The sequence below is a fragment of the Odontesthes bonariensis genome, chromosome 16 (assembly GCF_027942865.1).
Source record: "Odontesthes bonariensis isolate fOdoBon6 chromosome 16, fOdoBon6.hap1, whole genome shotgun sequence".
In the NCBI taxonomy this organism is placed as follows: Eukaryota; Metazoa; Chordata; class Actinopteri; order Atheriniformes; family Atherinopsidae; genus Odontesthes; species Odontesthes bonariensis.
In genome coordinates this window covers 27,749,412-27,771,940 of record NC_134521.1, presented here as the reverse complement: position 1 = coordinate 27,771,940, position 22,529 = coordinate 27,749,412, and the positions used below count along the sequence as shown (strand labels likewise).

General features: G+C 44.2%; 2 protein-coding genes and 1 long non-coding RNA gene across 3 annotated transcripts; 2 read left to right on the top strand and 1 right to left on the bottom strand.

Moving 5' to 3' along the window:
- The first annotated feature begins 853 nt into the window (after nucleotides 1–853).
- LOC142401659 (uncharacterized) lies at nucleotides 854–2,238 on the top strand. Its single transcript, XR_012773178.1, has 3 exons — nucleotides 854–897; nucleotides 1,134–1,162; nucleotides 2,090–2,238. It is a non-coding gene; the product is annotated as an uncharacterized LOC142401659 (long non-coding RNA).
- A 1,159-nt stretch (nucleotides 2,239–3,397) lies between these two features.
- On the top strand, nucleotides 3,398–10,994 carry adgrg4b (adhesion G protein-coupled receptor G4b). Its single transcript, XM_075486769.1, has 17 exons — nucleotides 3,398–3,512; nucleotides 3,582–3,711; nucleotides 4,581–4,681; nucleotides 4,955–5,159; nucleotides 5,236–5,401; nucleotides 6,522–6,668; nucleotides 6,755–6,880; nucleotides 6,979–7,024; nucleotides 7,107–7,210; nucleotides 7,577–7,698; nucleotides 7,796–8,064; nucleotides 8,201–8,315; nucleotides 8,406–8,484; nucleotides 8,843–9,044; nucleotides 9,557–9,658; nucleotides 9,845–10,009; nucleotides 10,581–10,994. Exons 1-17 carry the CDS (start codon nucleotides 3,398–3,400, stop codon nucleotides 10,715–10,717), a joined length of 2,331 nt encoding a protein of 776 aa, XP_075342884.1. The 3' UTR covers nucleotides 10,718–10,994.
- Nucleotides 10,995–11,876: 882 nt separating this feature from the next.
- On the bottom strand, nucleotides 11,877–22,255 carry adad2 (adenosine deaminase domain containing 2). The gene is made up of 10 exons (XM_075486768.1): nucleotides 22,145–22,255; nucleotides 18,866–19,078; nucleotides 18,267–18,396; nucleotides 17,063–17,191; nucleotides 15,389–15,539; nucleotides 14,976–15,146; nucleotides 14,253–14,467; nucleotides 13,476–13,710; nucleotides 12,129–12,261; nucleotides 11,877–12,039 (listed from the first exon to the last, which is right to left on the bottom strand). The coding sequence occupies exons 1-10, from the start codon at nucleotides 22,253–22,255 to the stop codon at nucleotides 11,929–11,931; spliced, it is 1,599 nt and encodes a 532-aa protein (XP_075342883.1). The 3' UTR covers nucleotides 11,877–11,928.
- Between the last annotated feature and the right edge of the window lie 274 nt (nucleotides 22,256–22,529).

Genomic DNA, 22,529 nt, shown 5'->3' with positions numbered 1-22,529 from the left:
TTACCCGTGTGACTTACACCAGGGATGTTTGATGTTGCTCTTAGGGTTAGGGTCCCAACTACGGCCTTTACCGTGAGCAGGAAAAATAAACTATTCGCTCGGGCTCAAATATGAACATCAGTGTGGGATCATAGACCAAAAAAAGCACCGCATATGTAGAGTGCAATGATGCACTGACAAGAACTGCAGCAGAGTGTTTGTGCATGAACAGCTTTGTAAAGGGCTTTGAGCCTAAAAAGGTGCATTTCTATACAAATTGTGGGTCATGGTTTAATGTAGTGCTAGTTTTTTTTATACTGATGCCTAATGGTGGTGCTCTTTGGCAGAATGGTCCATTTACGATGCGAGATTGGTGTTTGGAATCATCCGTCATGATGGGAACAACACTGAGCTCTACACAGCGACAGACGTCGCACATCGCTGGGTAACACAAAGCAAAGTCCTTCTGTTACTGAGTAAATTCATACGTGACTTTGTGGTTAACTCCTGCTAATGCTGGAGGCTTCCAAGTGTTAACAAGTCATGAAAGAGACCAAGAGAAGTAAGAGATGAGGTCAAAAGAATGTCTATGTTAACCCTACTGCAACACAGGTTTAATGTCTTTAAAAGATGGTTTGTGAGTTAATAACTTATTAATTACCTGTTTGCTTTGTTGGCCTGCAGTGTAATAAGACTGCTCTGATGTTTGATGTTCCTGCAGCTCAGAGAGGTTTTACCGAAGGGCGTCTATTTACACGGAGTGTCTGTGTTTGAAGTAACCAGGTAGGAACAGATCGATGGCTTTTCATTTATTTTTGGATAAAATGTGTTTGTGTCACGTCAATTAAACTGTGTTTTTTCCCACCCAACAATCCCAGCAAAGAGGACCTGATAAAACCATCATCTCAAGACGGGTCGGTAAGCATAACAGAGCCACAGCTCGCTTAAAGCAAACACAACTGTGTTCTAGCTGGCTGATAAGACACAAGACTCAGTTGGACACAAAGTTCAAAACGATGTTTGAGCTGCTTGGAAAACCTAAAAACTTGACTTCCAAAATAATTCCTCCTTTCAGAATAACATTTTGTTCTAAAGTAACTTTTACGATTGCATTTCCCGATAATAATGCTCCTTTCGTTCGGCTCATTCTCCAGATGCTGTGGGCTGCCCCCAATATCGACAGGTAACGTGGTTCAAGTTCCCCGTTTCTATCATCTCATGGTTGCTGGGCAACAATCTGCCAAACTACAGAGAGCAGGATCAACTCACTGTAGAGCTGATAATCTTTTTATCAGAGTAATGAGAGCACATGTTAAGTATTCATGCGGAATGTGTCGCCGTCTTCTGTACAAAACGTGAGAAACCTTTCAACACGAAGGCTGTGCACACGCTACAAAGTGTCCTTTTACACTCAGAGTCCAGGGCCACAGAGGCAGATAACCTGCAATAACGCATCCCCGTGCCTTTAGATCAAGGTCACCGGATTATTATCTTAAATCTTGTGATAACGAAGCTCATATTCTTATGATAATGGAGGATCTACAGAAATAATCTGTTTTTCTTAGGGCCAGAAATCACATTAAATTCTAATGAGAAAATGAGATTTGTCATGTTGAGATCACAGGATAACCAGAGAATCAGGTCGTCGAGTGAGATAACAATAAAAAAGAAATCTGCTTATTATCAGAACAAAACAAGCTTTGTTATCTTGACACAGAACTAATAAGTTGTGACGATGATATAATGGCATTAAATAATGATTTAGAAAATCCCCTGAAAATAAATCATTTCCATCCAGGCAGTGCTTCGTCCATGTTTCCACGAGCCCAAATCAGACAAAGTTGGGACTCTATGGAAGATACAAACAGCACAGTGATCCTTAGTTTCACTTTGACCTTTTGTTCTTTCATTTTACTGTTAATAAAAAAAATACATTTTTGCATTTTCTTATTTTGGGTTATACTCATTTTCAACCCTCTAAAAATCCTTATAAACGAAGTAAACTGAGGAGGGTTAAAACCGTGATGACACCAGCTCAAACCCGTGCCAATATTTAGGAAAGCACAGCTGTAGCAGAGAGTAAAACCATCCATCTCCCTTTGCCCTGCAGGTATTGCTGCCTGGTTCATGTCAACGTCATCCCCAGCTTAGATGTGGCAGTTGTGATAAAGGAGATGTACGTAGACCTCACCATCCCCTACTACGACCCCAGTGGCCTGCTGCAGCTGCGGGCTGACACCAACAGCATTTATATCACACCTGTTGGTAGGAAGAACTTCCTGAAAGCAATAAGATAGAATTGGTGATGTAATGGATGTGTGCAGAAAACCTGATATTGAAACTGTTTTCCAGAAAGTTTCTCCAGCACGACTGTCAACCCTCCTACAGAGTCCTCCTCCATCACAGCCCCCACCTTTACAAGCACAACATCATCCCCTACCCAAGCCGCCAACATATCCCTGTCTACCAGTACGGTCACAGCCTTCCCCACCAGCCCTGCAAATATCTTCGGTCAGTCTGATATGTCAGCTCACGCCTCCAACTCTACCGACGCCGTGAGGAAAGCTTCTGATTTGTCTCCATCTTCCCTGCAGAACTGTATTTTCAGGTTAAGGTGAACGTGTCCATAACGGGAGACTGTGACCCAGAACACATCGTTCCCACTTGGGTGCGTGTCACAAAACAGATAAGCTCTTATTTTCGAAAGACAGATTCCAAATCTAGCTTCATGCATCTTAATTATGGTCAGTGAAGAAGTTGGAACGGCAGAAGACTTCCAGTACTGTGTGAAACATGTTTATATGTAGATCTTCTTTCCAGCTCAACAGCAGTTTACCTGATGAACTGATGGTTGTCCTGGACTTTCAGCTGCTGCCCAAAGATGAAAGGTAGGACACAGCCTCACTTAATCTGGATATATGACACAGTAAGATGCAAATGAAGAACTTAAGTGGATTAATAAGCAATGATCTCAGTTCCAGGCATCAACATGACCCTGAGTCTCATTCCTTCACTTCCGATAAGGTAACTAAATATTAAAACTTCTCAGCTACTAAGTGTCAGAAACTAAATGTTCCAACTAATTCTGCACGACTTTGCCTTAAAACTCTCCTTTTACTTTTGTTCTTATCCAGGGATTCATAAACAAAGTGTCGAGGTAGGGCTCACGTGTCCCCGTTTTATTTCAAATGGCACACAAACAAATTACACCAATCTCAAAAATTATGTCACAAGCTCCACAGCATGCATAGTTTGGTCAATTTCTGTCCACCTTATATCAAAATGGACTCATTTTGGAATATGTTTTATAAATTATTATATCTTTTTACAGTTTTGATGTGAAATCCATCAAATTTGTGCAAGCAATAACTCTGTTACTGTCTGCAGAGAGCGCTTTGTTTTCCAGGTTGAAGTCATGATGCCGCTGTCAGACACACAGGAAATGGAGGAGCAGATACGGCACCTTCTGCTGATGCCTTATAACGATGGCTCCATCTCCATAGCAACTGAGGACGTGGAGATAAGCCGCATATGTGAGTACGGCTGAACTTCAGTCAAAGATGAAGTAAACTGGGGTTTTCATTTTCTATTCGCCTTTTCAGTGAAATACAAGTGTACCGCAGAGGCCCAGCAGACCCTGAAAGGCCTTTTCACGTGGCCGGACACCTCGGGAGGGAAAAACGCCACTCACGCGTGCCCAGAAAACCCTCACAGCTCCGCCACCCGACACTGGTGAGAGTTTTCTGTTCACACACATGCAAGGCATTAATTACAGGGCATATCTGCAACTCCGCCAAGAGTAAACCTGCGATCATTAGGAGAAGCTCGCCTGGTTTAGATCCCAGAAGGTGGAAAAAGATCAGGATCAGGATCACAGGATGTACACTTAATGTAAATGTCTTGTTCTTTTGTCGAGGAAGTTGGATCAAATTCAGAAGGGAGATTACTGGTGTATGAGATACAGAAATACATGTTTTCACTAAATAATGCAGCAGACCCATCTATGGTTTCTGCCGAACCACAAACATTCACCACACATCAGCAGAGTCAGTGGGCTTCATGTGGTTAATATTTGCACCGGCGCTTCCACCTGAAGAGCTACGCTGACAGCCGGGTGGAATAAGCCGCTGAATGCTCCGTCTGGTAGTCTTTCTAATGTTTACAGGTGATATCAAGCGGCTGTTTAACGTGTTTGGCTGGATGACCCTAATCTAATGTATCAATAAGAATGAGTTTACCCGTCTATTGATCAGGTCCACCGGTACATATGTGCTCAGCAGACGTTCTGTGTTGACTCTGTGTTTCAGCAACAAATAATGGCTGGGCTGTAAAAGCATTAGTCAGGATCTCAGTGGCAATAATGAAAGATTTGTGTTCAATGATTCCCTGAACCAGCTGTTGAAAGTCTCATAAATGCTCATTTTCTGCTTTAAACACATTCGGTGATATGGACCGTTCCATTCACAGATCCACACGAATTTAAACACATTTCGAATGAGGAAAAAGGCAGACTAAGTTTGAAATATAAAGCTCTATATTCAGAGGAAACTCTGTTTACAGTCATGTCTTGTAAAGGAATTCTGTCCGTCTACACCTGACAGCAAACTGCGTCTCCAGACCCACTGGACCGATCCTGACCTGGAGGTCTGCCATCCAGTGGTGGAGACCATCCCCGACCTGGACCATGTTGAAGTCACTGCCGGTATGTTGACCTGCTTCTCCCTTTCTGTTGCTCATGCGTGCCGTGGCTGTTTTCACACCTGAATCTAAAATGTGGGGTTCCAAATCCAACATTAAACATGCACCCAGAAGAATCTGATGTTCTACGTAAGTTAAGGTCAAATTTGCTTGAATGGATTTCGCTTCACAGATGAATCTGCAAACTAAAAATGTGAAGACAGAGTGACATTCAGAAGCCCAGGAAAACACACAATAACACTCATCTTTGTGCTAAGGTTGTGTCATTTCTCTGCAGGTAATGCACAGGATGTGGTGGGGATGATTAAAGACTTACTCAGAAAGCCCTCCACTCTCACCGACAAAGACCTGATCGCAATACTCAACAAGCTGAAGGACGTTCTTAACGTCAGCATTGTCACGCCCCAGCTTGGCCAAGCTCTGATTGACGTCATTTCATACATCCTGGAGTCTGAAAGCAACCTTGTGCCTTTCACCAACACGTAAGTATGGAAACAGAATCAGAAATGCAAGTAGAGCCCTTCCTGATCAGAAATCTGTTTCCGTTTCCCTCTCCAGGATCCTCAACATTATAGAAGAAGTGGGAGACAGAATGATAGGCTATGAGGGCTCCTACACCCTGGCTGCTCCAGCTATTGCCATCTCAGTGGTGGATGTAGATCCTGACCAGCTTGGCAGCTTGAGTTTCGGGGTGACATCTGATCCGACTGGCACCAAACCAGAGGTTAAAGAACCGCTCTCTTCAATCTGTCTCGTCTGCTCTTTGAAAAGAATTCACTCATAAAAGTTCGTAAATCCTTTACAGCCATTAGGGTGAAATGGATCAGCCGCAGCCCGAAGTGAGATAACAGACTAAGAAGTGAGATCAGGGTAAATGAACAGAATATGTAGGGGCAGCGACCATCATACACCATGTTGCCAAAAGTACTCGCTCATCTGCCTTTACACACACATGAACTTCAGGAACAGCCCATTCTTAATCCAGAGGGTTTGATGTGACGTCGGCCCACCCTTTGCAGCTAGAACAGCTTCAACTCTTCTGGCAAAGCTTTCCAAAAGGTTTAGGAGTATGTTTCTGAAACTTTTTGACCATTCGTCCAGAAGCGCATCTGTGAGGTCAGACACTAATGTTGGACACAAGGCCTGGCTCACAGTCTCCGCTCTAATTCATCCCAAAGGTGTTCTATCGGGTTGAGGTCAGGACTCTGTGCAGGCCAGTCAAGTTCTTCCACACCAAACTGGCTCATCCAAGTCTTTATGGACCTCGCTTTGTGCAGTGGTGCGCAGCCATGTTGGAACAGGAAGGGGGCATTCCATGAAGCTCTCTACGCGCTGTTCCTGAGCTAATCTGAAGGCCACACATGAAGGTTGGAGGTCTGTAGCGACCTCTGCGCACTATGGGCCTCAGCATCCGCTGACCCCGCTCTGGCATTTTACTTGGCCGACCACTTCCTGGCTGAGCTGCTGTCATTCCCAATCGCTTCCACTTTGTTATAATACCACTGACAGCTGACTGTGGAATATTTAGCAGCGAGGAAACTTCACGACTGGACTTGTTGCACAGGTGGCATCCTATCACGGTACCACACCGGAATTCACTGAGCTCCTGAGAGCTACCCGTTCTTTCACAGATGTTTGTAGAAGCAGTCTGCATGCTTAGGTGCCGCAATTTATACACCTGTGGCCATGGATGAGACTGGAACACCTGCATTTAATTATTTGGGTGGTTGCGTGAATACTTTTGGCAATACAGTGTATATCTATACATCGAAACACACAAAGACCCTGCTGCAGTTCAAATACAAAGTATCTGCTTCAAGGATAAATCTCTCTTTTTGTCGTAGATTTTTATCAACAGCTACCCCTTCAATGGCACGGTGGCGTTCATCTCGCTGCCTCCTGTTCTGCAGCACAGTTTCCCACAGCCGGGCCTGAACCAGAGCCCACCCAGAGTGCAGTTTCAGTTCTTCGGCATCCCACTACTCTTCCAGGTACTTTACATCGAAAAGCACCAAACAAACGTGCCGCTCCCATGCACTGAGCGCTTTGTTGAAGGTTTCCTTATAACCGTTTTCAGAGCAGTCAGGACGGGCAGATCCTCAACACCTTTGTGGTGTCTGCCAGCGTGACCAACGCCAGCTGTCCAATCACAGACCTGGAGGAAGACGTCAAAGTCATGCTCCGACATCTGAAGCCCAATACGGTGGGGGAGTCTCTCATTTAATGCTGCGATGCTTACAATGCTGCTGGGAGCAGATGCCTTTGATGTACTAGAGCATCTCATTTTCTTTTCTGTTGAAGCTTGACAAGGAAGTAAAGTGTGTTTACTGGAACTTCAATAAAAACAGTAGGTCCTGGTTTAACTCCTTTTCAAACTGTAATAAATGCTGGATAACGAGGACAAATGATGTGTCAATGTTTCCGTGCAGATGGACACGGAGGCTGGGATGATGATGGCTGCCGGATATACAACAGCAGCTCCGACTACACCACCTGCCTGTGTGATCATCTCACACACTTCGGGGTTCTTCTGGTACAAACTACTTTGTTCACGTGTAGTTTAGGAAGTTTAGGAAGCACATTTAGACTTCAGAAGCACAGCAGTGGGAGTGCAAATATCTCCTACAACTAACTCTGCATGAGCAATAAATCACTTCAGCCGTCATGGGCGGAGCCTTAAAGCACAGTGGTTTGGTGTAAAAAGCCCCACCCTCCAGCTCTGAGTCATCGCCTTCTTTGTCCTGATTGGATTTGATGACAATAATATTCATTTTCACAGTTTTACTGAAGATCTTCATGCTAGCTTACACTTAGCTGTGGGAACCGGAGCAGTTGTGAGCCACCAGTAGGTCAATAAATACATATTTACTACCGTTGACAAAGCTGTGTGTATGTCCAGGATGTCTCCAGGACTCCATTGGACACGGCCAACGAACAGATCCTGACCATTGTAACCTATGTTGGTTGTGGAGTCTCGTCACTGTTCCTGGGAATCACCGTTCTCACTTACGTGGCTTTGGAGTAAGACAGACCACCGAGTTGTTGTTTTTTCCTGAATGTTTTCTGCAGCCCTGTCAACACAAATACATTTATTTATACCCTTCCATCTCCAACTCAGAAAGCTGCGTCGGGACTATCCTTCACAGATCCTCATCAACCTGTCTCTGGCCCTGCTGTGCCTGAACCTGGTGTTTCTGGTCAACTCCTGGCTGTCGTCGTGGGGCCTGCACGGCCTCTGTGTGGCTGTGGCCGCCACGCTGCACTACTTCCTCCTGGCATCCTTCACCTGGATGGGATTAGAGGCTGTTAACATGTATTTTGCCCTCGTCAAAGTATTCAACGTCTACGTGCCCTCATACATCCTGAAGTTCTGTGCTGTGGGATGGGGTGAGCCATGGCCATGAGCCATGTTGTTGCCTGGCTGACTTTCAATAAGCAGCCCATAAAAGTTGAAATACACTGGCATTGGTGCTGTAAAGATCTTTTTAAGCTTCGAACACGTTTTGTTGACTGATGATTACAGGGATTCCTCTGGGGATCTGCATCCTGGTGCTCATTGTGAACCGAGAGGCGTACGGCAGTCACCTCTACACAGATACTCGGTCTGCTTTACAGCCGCTGGATAACTCTGACAACTTGTGAGTCAAGGCTTTGTCCTTTGACCTAAACATAAGAGTTTTAATCAACAGTAAGACTAACCCCACACCATTCCATTGTTGCTCCCTCAGCTGCTGGATCCAGGACGACGTAACGTTTTATGTGTCAGTGGTCGCCTACGCTGCGCTGCTCTTTCTCTTTAATATCGGGGTAAATGCTTTCATTAAACTATCTCATTAAAGTATATATGTCTAAGAAACAACAACAACACATTATCCGAATAAAATTTAAGGCAGATCACTTTTGGAGAAGTATCGTTTTAGACTGAAAATATTAATGAGAAAAACTATCATTAACTTGATATTCAGCACAGTGTGCAATACAACTTATTTTACCATCTCTAAAAAAAGACAGACCGGGCCCATGTAGGATAGTGCATCTCAGTTTTTGTACATCTAATCTACCATTAGCTGAAACTCAGTTGTCCTGCATACTTTCCATCATTTAAATCTATCACAGTTCTCCTGAATTATAAGTTCTCTAAGCCTTCTTTTGGGCCTCCTTTTAGGTTTTTGTGGTGGTTCTGATTCAGATTCGTCAAATGCGATTCAACAGTCCAGCAGGAACCCGGAGAGGACTTTTGCATGACTTGAAGGGAGTTGCCAGTCTCACTTTGCTACTTGGGCTGACATGGACTCTTGGCCTCTTTACCTGGGGACCAGGAAGGATGGTTCTGCTGTACATGTTCTCTGGACTGAACACCCTGCAAGGTTGACATTTCTTTTCTTTTGCATTATTCATTGAAAACTGGATGACGTCCAGCATGTCTATAAAGCAGAGCAATAACATGGGAACTCATCACATTCAGCAATTTTACTGAACATGGAATTTGATCTCATTTCACCAAACTCGTGGGAGGCTTTAGCTTTTTAAAGCTGAAATACAACATCTGACCACAAGTTAACATTTAATGTCAGGGTTTGGCAGCTGTGGTGGGAACTTGTCACATTTATTGACCTAAAGGTGCCATTTGTATAAAAAAAAAAATTCAACTGCTGCCTCCAACCGAGTTGGGAAAAGCATTAAATACGATGAAAAATATGCAGCCAAGACACACAGTCCGTATTTTTTTGTAATACCGATTATTACCTCGAGACGAGACATCAGTCACCGTACTGTCGTCTGCTCGCTGGCCCACAGAAGAAGAAGTAGAATATACTGAATAACGTCTGCTGAGAGAAGACGGCCTCTAACCAAGATTCAACACTTGTGTTTATTCCAGGTCTGTTCATCTTCCTCTTCCACTGTCTGATGAAGGAGAATGTCAGGAAACAGTGGAGGATTCACCTGTGCTTCGGACGTTTTCGACTTGAGGAGCACTCTGGTAGCAACACATCAACACTGCTCATTCACACACACACTTACAGTATATATGAAACAAAAAATGTCTGAATCAGGGTGTTTTACGTCATCAGTCTGTTGTAAGAGCAGTTCTCTTTATGTAGTTACTTAGTTAACTAAATGTAACTGGGTGTGATTAGTATTCCCTGCGTCTGACACCTTTGTCCAGAGTGGAGCAACTCGGCATCGGTCAGAGTCCAGGCCAAACCAAAGGAAAATCTTCCTAGAGCAACAATACCATCGGTGCGCTCGGTCAAGTCCAGCTCCACAGAGAGCACATCAGCTTCTTCCGATTCCAGCCAGAGAGACTCATCCTGCAGGAGACCAAACCTGGGTGAGAAAACCCAACAGAACCAGGAGGGCGCTACGCAGCTGCCAGCTCAATGGCAACAATGATTAAAAACGCGTAGGACTATCAAACGTGCTGAAAAACATGCAGAAATCGCATCAAAGTGACACTTTTTAATTGTGTGGACAAAAAAAAAAAGGTTAAATTATAACCCATAAAGAAAACTGTATGCTTTACAACACCGAAACATTTTGCTAAGATAATCATCCTGCTGACATTTAACCGATTATTAAAAAGACTTTAAAGGTTACAATTAAAAGTTGGATTTCAGCTTGTTTACATTCCCTCTTTCACATAAAATGATTATCACAGCCTCGGACGTCACGGTCCCGCTGTGGCCAGAAGCCCACCGAAGGTCACCGCTTCCATTAATGAGGCTGCGCTACATTAAATAATTACAACAAGACGTTGGTAATTAAGTTGCTTTAAACACAACTGGAATGACGGGAATGTTGTTTCTTAAAACTTCACCATCTGACAGCTGAAATTGTTTGACCCGACTGAGATAAAAATGATTAGTTTTTCCACACCTCACAGATGTTTAATTATCTTGCAGGTCTTTTTGTCAATAGCCTGGCTCTTCCCCGAGCTCAGAGAGACCCCTCCGACGCCGGAGGTCTGCCTTCCCACAGGGGGATGTATCCAACATCTGGCTGGAGAAATCACTTGCCAGATGAGGAAGAACAGGGATAATACCAACGCATATCCAACACGTGCATGCGTCATTCAAGCAGCAGCCTAATCATTCCGTCTTTTATTAGGAGACAATGAGATGTGTAATCGGCGCAGAGAGGAGCCAAATGCATCCGCAAGGCCCCACCTTCTCTGCATGCATTTCCTTTTGTTGATTTTGTTTCTGCTAAATATTGTAAAAGAGCTTGTAATTATAAAGACATGAGCTGTTGCATCAGTTCCTAGGAGGAGTTGGTTGCCAAGCAACTGGTGAGTGGAGCTATGGAGACAATGGACAACAGTATGGTGAAAAAAAAAGTAATAAAAATCACAAATTTAACAATCCAAAAGTCTCACTGTGTCCATACTCTGTTGTGTTTTTTAGGTTTGACCAAACATTCCCATCCTGGTTTAAGGTACTTTAAAATGTGACATTTGTGATGTGAACAGCCTGCCGTGCACCGGTCCTTAGTCATTTCTCTGAAGTGGGCCATCTCTGCGGCTCACTTCAACGATTTGACACGCATCAAGTGTTTTGAAGCTCGTGCAGTCCTGGGTCTATGTACTCAATATTCTAAATATACATAGAGGCAGCATATACTGAGGTGTGTCTGCAGAGACACGTGCATGCCACACTCCCATCTCCCATACCAGTGCTTATTCTGCTGGTTCTTTCACTGGAAATCGTCCTTCCTTTCCTTACTGCCCGCTGAAAAAGGCAGCCCAACAGTCCCTCGTTCCGTCTCGCTACACAAAGCACGTCAATGTTGTTGAGTTGAGAGTGAGAGAGATGTGTTGACATAGCTGGTACATCTGGTAAAGTTTCAGTTGGGGGATTGTATGAAGTACCTGACAGAGTAACATACAGGCTTTATGGAATGATAACCAGCTGCTACATGATGTGCAAAGAGAGCAGGTTTGAAACCTGATTCTCTCCTGTTCCCCATGTTCACAAATAGCTCCATCTTTAGGTTTACACATGAACACAAACGGCTTTCTCACTATAGAGGGCTCCCTTCTAAGTGTTGGTGTGGTATAAAGTGTCTCGAGTCATTCAGCGTAACTCCTTCAGTGTGGTGCACAACGGTTTATTTTTTTAAACACTCAAGGGTTACACTTAAAACAAAAGAATCCCCACTGTTAAAACAAATGTGCAAAGTGCACTGAAGAACAAAAAAAATCTCACGGGGAACGTGGGGGAAACGTAACAGAACTGCTGTCAGGGCGAGTGCTCAAGCGCTGAAGTAATTCACCAGCTTTTTGGAATTCCAGGGCCCTGCGTGGATGCTCAGGAACTGCTGTTTGATCAGATCTTTAACCGTCTGGTACACAAAGGCTTCCACCTGTAAAACAATAAACCACATAGAACACCAAGCAACACGAAGGGGAAGCCAGCCAACTATTCCCGGCTCAGCAGTGAGAATCAACATACCTTGACACTGTGGTAGGTGGGAAGCTCCAGCAGGTAGCTGTGCCCACCCAGCACTGCAACTTGGCAGAAACAACTGTAGAGGGCTCTCTTGCAGAGTCTGCTCGAGAAGCCAGGCCCACTCACAGAGGGAGACCTGCGACACAATATGCAACACAACACATATTTTCATCAAGCAGTCTTTCCCTTGAAATAGAGATCGTCTTAGATTCATCTTAGGAACTTTATTATTTAGTAAAGATAGACAGATAAACTCAGTAATTTACTGAATGCTCCTTTTAAACACTACAGTTGTGTCTGGAATGATTTAAAGTGCCCGGCCTCCTATTTTGCAGCCCTACTCAATACACTGATAATTGTGAGAATGCGTATCGTACAGCACACTGAACAATTCGTCTCATATTTGTGACCAACGCTGAATGTTTCCATCCTTCTCCACCATTTGTGAAGATGCAGCCTCAGCTTCGAAGCTTTGTTGTGCTAAACACAAGAAGGTCTTCTTTCACGCTGCAGCAGCAACGGGTGTCTGTGTTCTGCCTGAAGAATACGAGGCGCTGGCAGCACATACCAACACCACTTACACATATAAGACCACTGACGTCCATACAAATAAGGACTGGTGGAGATGTGTAGTGTGACAGAAACTGTCAAGAGCAAATGATTGCTAAAAGCAGCCCAAATCAAATCAAGACCAAGATACTGTCTGCAGCCCATAATATTCCTCATCCCACTGAATACTCATTTGCGGAGTCCTATTGCTGGAACTTCGTACTTCTGAAATGAGGGCTTACTGTCCTGTGCTCCCTGCTCAAAGTAGCCCTTATTTGAGATATCTATTGAGAACCCGCTGTAGCTCCCATACCAACACTACCCTGGTGTGACCTGAGCTGACAGCCCAAGCTGCAGGACACAAGATGAAACAGCCAGCCTCACTGAATGTGATGAGCTGGATCTCAGCTCTATTTCTGTCAGTAATTGCTTTCAAAGGATAACAGCGCCTCGAGTGAGAGCCAACGTCTGCAATGCACTGCTGCTAGTGGGTATCAACAGTTGCCTGTAGCTCCAAAAACAAGAGATGGCAGGAGCCCCAGGCCATACCGGAGCTGTCAAAAGCCCGGCCGCATTAAACCCCACCCCACCCCCCACAGATCTATTACAGTACATCACTGGCTGCAGGACTGTGAATCAGGAAAGTTGCAGTGAGCTCAAGACGTTCCAGAAGAGCGCTGGACATCGCACCAGCCCCACATTTTTGATGGAGGGACGCGTTAACATGATTCTGCACATTTACTTCTTCCCAAAGCAAAAAGAATCATTAAATATCTTGACCCCTTGTACACAGCAACTTACCCCTCAACAATGATGCCTTTGCTGCTGTCCAAAACTTCAATGTCCTTATCTCCAAGACACCAGTTGATGCTGAGATTGTCGTGCAACGGGGACGTGACCACGGGTCCCACGTGGTCGCCACACAGAAGAAAGATGTCGTGCTTCCTGTAGCTTGGAGGCAGAAATTCCTCCCATCCATCACCCAGTCTCTTGTTGGTGATATCAGACACTTCTTTGTTGAAGGTGTTCTGGCCTCCTAAGTAAAGAGGAATTAAAAAAATAAAAAGATGAATGGCATTAAAGATTACATAAATGAATAAAATGTCCTCTCTGTAGAACTGGTAGTTAATTGTTTCGATCATTTCTGACCGTTTCACAGTGGATCCTTTCTAAGGTACAATAAAAGAAAATAAAAAAAACATGGATAATGTTGTGGAAACATGTAACAGCAACAGTGTTTAGTAAAAAATGCTGAGTAAGGACCATGCCCGATTTAACTGTGCGCGTCGGCAGCTTCAAGCAGCGCTTAGGCCCCAGAACTCCAGCAAGTAGAGGCATTTCACACTTCAACTTAATTTGCTAAATCTACTTTGCTCCTTCCACGTCAAAGTGCAGAGCCAGAGAGGAAGAAAGCCCCAGGGTAATTAAGTTTTAAGTCTTCTTTGGAAAAGGCCTTTCATGGTGTTGTTAAGTAGGCTGTTTCCTAACTGTAGCTTCATTTTTAGCTTCCCAAACAGCTAAAGTGAGCCTGTTTCCAGTAGTGTGGAATATGAAACGTGTGATCTTCCAGCTCTTTACCTAGCACCATGCTGGTGATGTAAAGTGGCTGAATGAAGTGGCTCAGTAATGCACCCTGAACCCCTGTGATCGTCCAGCAGCACAACTTGTCGCTGCCGGACATGCAGCAGACTTTGGCACCCCACAAACTTGGGTCGAGGTAGGCCACAGAGACCAGCTGGCCCTTAGCGTGATACTGGAGCTTCATAGAGGTCCACGTGTCGTTTGCTGAGCCCCTAAACGGTAAACGACATCACTCATTTAGAAAGGTAGAAGTTCATTTCTCAGTAAAAAACACATTAAAATCATGCCATGAAAATGATACTCTGCTTGCTTTCCTTCAGCCATGCAAGGGCAGCAGTGGACGAATAAATAGCTTTAAATTCAGAATCAATAAAGATAAAAAGCACAGCACCTGATGACACATAGCGGCAGTCAGGATGAGCACCAGGTTGAAGGTTTGGGTTGACTTAACTTTTAAGACACTGAAAGAACAGAGTTCCCATATCCTATGAATAAAACTAATCAACAGAACTATATTTTTGTTGTTTTTTGAAATCCTAAACAGTAATGGGTTCATATGACAACCGTGAGATGCTTCATTTTTTGCTTCGGAGATCATAAAGTTTGAATAAAATCCTTAATTTAGATCACACCATAGCATTCTGCCTCCAAAATGTGGCTCTGAGCAAATACACACATTAAAACAATCCTGGGAAAGGACTGATAAACAGGCTGCTGTACTTGAAGTAGAAGTTCTTAGCAGCTCCCTCGGGGCACTGATTGGTGTAAAGATGCAGGCTGATTTTGGGCTTGAGCTGCAGCTGGTGGCTGTCTGCACTACTCTCAAAAATACACTTCTCCTTGGCCTTTGGATCAGCTTCAAAGAACAACAAAAGCTGTTTGTATAGAAACCTGAACAGGAGCCAGAAAAAGAGAGAAATTAATACGAGGCACAACAGTTCCTGCAAAGGTCCACAAGCACTTATCAATGGGAGAATGAGAAAGCCTATTTAGCCTACGTGCCAGGACTACAAGCTGAATGCTAAAGAGAGGAAACACTTTTTTCATTTGGAGCTGGCCATGTTCCTCTGCAGCACATTTTTTAAAGGATGAGTATTCTTGGGATTGTCCATTGGTTAAAGAGCGTTTTGTACCTTAGGAGAGCCCTTCTGGCGATGATGATGGCATGGCTGTCATGGACCATCAGCCCACTGTAGCACAGCCACTTGGCACAGCTTGAACGACCGGCCCCCACCGCTACCACACTGTAACGCTCACAGGGACGACCGGCAGTATCGAACGCTTCTGTGGGGACAAGAAGTTGTACTTCTCTTCAACACATCAACAGCTGTTACATATAGCAGAAAGTGTCCATTGAAGGCATTCCCACTTCATTTCAAAGCAATTTTAAAAGCTTTGTGAAGCCCAAGCGGCAGTGTTTAAAAGCATCTTCCAAAAACCTTTCTACAAACTTTACAGAATTCAGCCTTTTACATCTTGTTAAATCCAAAATGTAGAGATTCAAAAGTAACTGGACAGATACACGTGAAGTCCAACAAAATTAATCGGGCTCAAAATGAATTAGGCTCAGCCTAAAAGCAGCCAGAAAAGCCTCATGATTCTCATTTCGTGTGCCACGGTGACAGATTACAGCATGGACATCGGTTGCACGTCTGAGCCGGGGCCTGAAACGCACTGCAGCCACGCGGAGGCCAGGATTTCTGTGTGCGTGTAGCAAAGCTCAGCGGAAAATGTTCCGATACAAAAACACCCAGCCAAAACTTTTGCTAGTCATCATTATGATGACGTAACAGCAAAAATACACATTTACATGTAGTTTCTGCACAACATGTAACAGGCACTGAAAATACAGCTTAGCTGTTAACATGGTCTGCTTTTAACTCGGGCAGCTGTGGAAGAGCTTCTATGTCTTCATTTTTTTATGAAATAGATTAGCCGATGCACTGCTATGTAAAGCGACTGTACAGGTCGTCACTGCGCAGCACTGCACCACAACCTGGCCTGAAGAGATCGAGTGAGAAGTTCAGTAAGGGGGTGATGTGATGGCGTGCGCCTCCGTTTGCAAAGACCAGAAAGGAAAGTCCTGCATGAACAGCAGCTACTCCTCTGGACTGACGGGACCCAGTTGGGGCTGGTTGAGCATCTGCTCAGGTTGCCTTCTTATCCCCGGACTCACGTGAGAAAATCTCCTGGATGGCTTGTGACGTCTCAGTGTCCCTCCCAGAGGAGCTGCACGCTGTGGCTTTGAGTCTCTGCTCAAACTGCTATCGTCTGCCATCATTTTGAAATATCTGAACAATCAGATGACATCAGAAATGTTTGTCTTCCAAACCGCTGTCTTATAATCGAGCCTTGAGACTGGAAACGACCACGCCAAGTTATTCAACATGCTACTGCGATACCGCTTCAAGGCCCGCGGGGAGGAAAAAAAGACAAGAAAAATGTTTCTTTGCATTTTTTCATTCCTTTGGAGCAATAATATTCAGAATCAGGGCATTTTTCACTAGTGTTTCATGGTTAAAGTATGGAATCCTGAGAAAGAATTGTCACAACATTAGCATTGCATACCTAAACCCCTCCATAACACAAATCGTACACTCAGTGAAAAATGTGCCCTCCCAAATGGTAGAGCAGGACGTTAAAGGTAGAACTGCCCGTCACCAGCATAGTCTGAGTTGGTGAATTTCTGGACACCTAAAAGTAAAATACTCTCAGTACTAATCAAGTGTTGAAGATAAACAATTAAAGACAGCAACAATTTAAAGAGAGAAACAAATGTTCAGTGTCAACAGCCCACCCGAGGTTACCTCTTATCAGGACGAACGCCGCCATGTGGCTTTTACAGCCACGGAACTCCGGACACATTCTCAGAAGGCTGTCAAACTTCTCACTGCTTATGGCTGCCATGTGCTTCTTGTGCCAGTCGGTCTGCCAAACTGTAGGACACAAAACATAACAGGGAGTGAGAAGTTTCCTCTCAAATATGTCTTTAGAATGGAAAAAGCTATTGATATTGATATTTTGAAGGAGGTCCAGTCCCGTTATGCTTCAGAGAGAAAGGTGGCGTCTCAATGCTTGGTGAAGCAATGTGTGGCTCACATGCTTGGATTTAACCAGCACAGAATCATGGCGGCAGCAGCTGCTGGACCAGGACGGAGATGACGGGTGCGAGTGTAGGACGTGGCTTTAAGGCGGTTCTTCACTATCCTGTCGTGGGAAGACGCCGACATTCAAGACTGACTGCAGAATTCTGTCAGTAAATGCAGGGGCAACACTGAAAATCAACGAGTGCAGCTTGCATTTTTCAGTTTTCGTTTGTAGGTAGTAGCACCATAGTGAGCGAAAAATACTTCTTTTTTTTGGTTGTACTACCTTAAAATGAGGTTCGAAATGAGATCATCTGATTCTAAGAGGTCAAGTGGAAACACTGCAGACCGCCGTTTGGTCATCATCGTGGCGCCATAAGTTACAACACACTTTCTTTTGCTATTAAATGATCCAAAAGGCCATTGCACAAGCTATGATACTGATCAGGCAAGTTTGTGCATTACTAATGAATCCAGGACCATGTTTATTAACCTTGAGTCTGCGTTTACAGGTCAATCTTTACTTATATAGCGCATTTCATACCACAGGCAACTCAATGTGTTTACAGGTCAATCTTTTTACCCCACTGACCCGGAGAAGCACTCAGCAATGCTCAGTGGCTGTGATCGCTTCCAAAAAGATTCTCAAACCCTTTTGGAATTCGTGCCCGTTGGAAACTCATCTATAATACTCCTCAAAGGCAAATCACTTTTGATAAAAGCATTGGTGAAATCCACACACATGCAGCACATGCAAGGCCTCTGCAGCTTTCCACATGATAAATGGCTGATCCCAGCTCCAGTTGAGGGGATAATCTGTGTGGTGGAAAAGGAAGCGTGGAGGAGCCCCGGTGTTAAAGTTAAGACTGATCAGATTTCATCGTTCACTTCTGCGGGACAGCTACGACACCTTCCGTCTTTACGCTGTTCAGTTGACCGCTGAAGTCCTTGATGTAGTCGACTAAAGGCTCTTCATCCGAGAGGACGCTTTCAGGAGGTGACATTCCACGCAGAGAAAGGGCAGCGCCATCATCATCATCATCAGAGTCTTCATCCTGAGGAAAGAAAAGAAAAAAGATGCAAAGTAATAACTCCAACCCTCCTTTCAACAACTGACCGTCTCAATGATAAGGCGATGACTGTGCGAGTTAGAAACTGGAAATGTGCGTCTGCTGCTTAAGGAAACAGGTGGCGACGGATGTTTAAGTCACGACAACATGTTGCGTGAAGTAAAGCGCTGCTGTGCTTGTGACTTTAAGATTTCACTTTGATGTCAGATGCTCAAATGCAGTTTGACAAATACAATGTCTAACAGATTCATCCTTTTTTCTGATAACACCTCTACTTCAAACAGAGGAGAAAAACTAATGTGAGCTTTTTACTCCCAGAAATGTTTCGCGTGTGACAGGTGCTGACAGCATCCGAGTTCTGGGGGAAACTGCACATAAATGCACTGAATAAAAGGCCTTCAATATGAGACAACAGCTACTGTGAAACCCCTGGTATCACGTGCAATTTATTTACCTCTTGTTCCACCAACACATCAGAACCAAGTTCATAGCTGCACTTCTGAGGAGCAGGTTTCTCCACTCCGTCACCTGCTTCAAAAAGTGAAGCCACTCGTGCGTGGCGATGGTTGCGGGCAGCAAGGGAATTTTCTCTAAAGAGAAAGAAAGAGGATGCAAAGGTTAGGTCCGATTCAACCGCTGAGAAACTGTCTCGTTCGCTGTGCTGACACTGTGGGATCCCTCATCAATGAACTTCACAAACCAACAGCGCATGTGCCCATTCTGGATCGGTCACACTCATAAGCGAGCTACTCACCTGCCTGCTGTGAGACCTCAGCAATGACAACCAAAACCAAATTACTGTTGACAAAAAAACAAAACAAAAAAACAGTTGCAGTCTGGTTTGCTTGAATTAAGCTGTGAAACACACTACCCTGATGGGACAAAGTCAATCTGGTTAAATGCAAGAGAGCGAAAGGCAACAGTCGACAACCACATTTGCACCAAGAACACCCGCCGCTTTAAGCTCCAGGGAATTAAATGATTGCTTCAGACCCCGGTTGCTTGTTTTCCCCTTGCAGGCAAAGACTAGCCAAATGAGTCCACTAATTCCACACTGCTGGGTGTCTGTCTGAGGTGGTCAGCTGCTGTCAGACAAATTGGCAATGATGCATCTTCCTCAAGGGTTCCTCAAGGCCGGAACAGGATCCGGCACCTCTTCATTTTGGCCACCCTGTGTTCCGGCACCTATTTGGGCAGATCCGTTACCTCTCACAAAAAAAAAAAAAAAAAAAAGAAAAAAAAAAGAAAAAAGAAAAAAAAAAAAGGTTAAAATGAAATAAAATATGTAGATATAAATTTACAGAACAAATCTCAAGAATTTCATGTTGTTTATTAAGATTTGAAAGAGTCGGAGATCTGTGTTGACGCACTGAAAAGCTGGGCCAACGATCAAAGTGCTTTCACTTTTGAAATTCGCCACATCGAGGAGCACGTCGCAGAGAGGAAGAAACAGTAACCATTTCAATGCAAACATATCAAAAAGACAGTTAAATTTACTGTCTTTTTTTTTTTTTTTTTTTTTTTTAAAAAAAGGAGTTGCATGACACTTCAAAACGATTCAGAAAAGCCTCCACAAGCAGCGACGAGGGCAGCTGCAGCGAAAACCAACTGCAGGAGGAGGTTAGCGCGAACAGCTAGCCAAGCCCGGGCAGGAGGCTGGCTCTCACTGTGGGAGTCACTGTGTCAGCAGGCCTACAGAATGTACAGAGACTCAGATGGTAAAGACACCCCCAAAGAGCTGATGGAGTTACTTGTTGCTGTCAACAGCATTCCCATTGCAAGTGCTGAATGTGAGCGCGGATTTTCTCAAATGAACTTGATTTGCACTCCCAACCATAGCTCTTTGCCCACATCCACCATGTCATCTTTACTCTTCTTAAATCTTGTTGGACCCCTCTGGCTAAATTCAATCCAGTCCCGTACGTGAGGTCCTGGGTGGCCAAAGGACACAGAACTGCCACAGACACGCGCAGTAAAAGCAGAAAACAAGAGGTAGAGGACAATCCGGACATGCTCGTGATGTGGGGTGTTTTAAACAACTAAATATGGTGAGCAAACATACTGTCTATTAATAGGCCGCCGTGCCAATCTTTGAATAATAAATATATTTTTTTACACGTTAGACCTGTTGAGAAATTAATTGCTGGCTGTCCCACCTGTGGTGATGTGGGCATTTGCCTATGTTTTGCGTACTAGCCTAAAATAATTATAAATTATCGTCATAACATTTATACCATGGATAGGCTATTATTTGAAATTGAGGCTTGTAAGTCCCACACAGGGCCGGGGTGGGCCATTTTCTCAGTCCGGGAATTTAATTCAAATTCAGGCCACTCTGATATGGAGGAGGAATTTGAGTCCATGAAAAAAGATAAAACAAACAAAAAACATTCGTGTTCAGTCCGAAATGGATAGAAATCAACAAGAAAACAGATTCTTCCTTTCACATCAAAGCGTCGTGCCCGCGCGGTGTCCGGATAAGTGCTCATTGCAACTTGAAAATAGAACAGTCTATTCCCTGCACGGGCGTGAGCGGGCTCAGCTCACATTATAATAAATGGGAGGGGAAGGCTTGAACATGAAACATGATGCTGATTCCCGCGGATAGAACGCGCGTGCAGACTCTGCAGTAATTAAAAAAGGCAACTAAACACCCCAACGTGCTCGCGCTGCCCCTGCCCTGCCATACTGCCCCTGTCCCTGCGCATGCGAACCATGTACAATATTTGCATACAGCCCTTCTAAATAATTATATTTATTTTAATTGCATGTTTGAGATGCATTTAATAACAAATATCAAACAACAAATGTGATCGCCCCTATTTAATATTGCGTTAGTAACCACATGTGCGCGCCTGTGGGAATGCAGGCTACAGTTGATGAGGAGAGAAAGCGTGATAAAGCGTTAAGCAATTGTTCATCAGAACTGGAATGTAAAGAAAGTGTTCGGTTCTTCTTTGAATATAGGAATACACTTCTAAATCATATAAATTGTGAGATTTTACATATTTAACAACAAAAGCTGTCAGATGACAGTTGAGTTGACATTGAAAAACGTTTGCCACGTTATAGCCTATTTGATTAAATTCACAACCAGGCCTATTGTCCATATCTCTCAGTAACCTACCAGCTTGTCTTGAGAAGATATCTGTCAATTTGGCACATTTGGCTGCCACCTCCTGTCTTTTTTTGAGCTTAGCCCTCTCTGTTCCACCTGGCCTCTTTCTACCCTCCATCACTGACGCGCTCTGTGTCGCGCCATTGTTTTTTAAAAGACGAGCCATGGGCCAAACCATCTGAAACATTTGGGAGGAGAGAATTCCCTTACATGGTAGAACCTATTTAATCTGCTGTGATGCAGCAGGCGGCTGCGCTGCAATGGTGAATTTATGCAGACTACAGTTGAATTGATATTAATGCAAGAATAAGATAAGTGACAAATATTAGTTACAACTATTTTCCCCATGGGCCAAGCAGCCCAGGTCGATGGTTTGGGCCGGGATAGGTCCCGGATAATACCATTGCCAAACCGGCATTGGTCCCACAGCGTTTCAAGTGGACATTTTCATGTTGTTTTCAGCACCTTTTCTGTATATGTTCCGGGACCTGTACGCGTCTCGTCATCCCTGAGCTGTCATATGTACTTTGCTTCCGGCACCTTATGATTTACAAATTAAGCACTGAGTGTGAGTGTTTTTTTTTCCCTCCCCCATTACCTCAGCCCAGCACAAACTGCTGCATCACCCTGGAGTTGGTGCAACAGTGGCTCGCTGTCCGCTGGCAGAGACTGAAAAGAAGCAGCATGTCCTCTTGGACTGTACGCACGTGCGTCTTGATCTGCCATGCTTGTCAAGCCACCTGTAGAAAAATTCAAACTGCGTTAGTGTGAGCTTTCTAACTTTTAACTAAATCAAGCCCATTTATCTGCCATGCAGACTCAACTTAAAGACACCTAGAAAATAAAATGACTCCCGAGTTGGAAGACGGTTAGGACGCTGGTTTAGACCAAATATGGCCAACTTCCACCACAGATGAAGGCTAATGGGTGCGATGCCTCGTTAGCTAACCTAGCTGCTGTAATTAAATGTCTAGCTGTGTTCGGTTGAATGATTTAACAA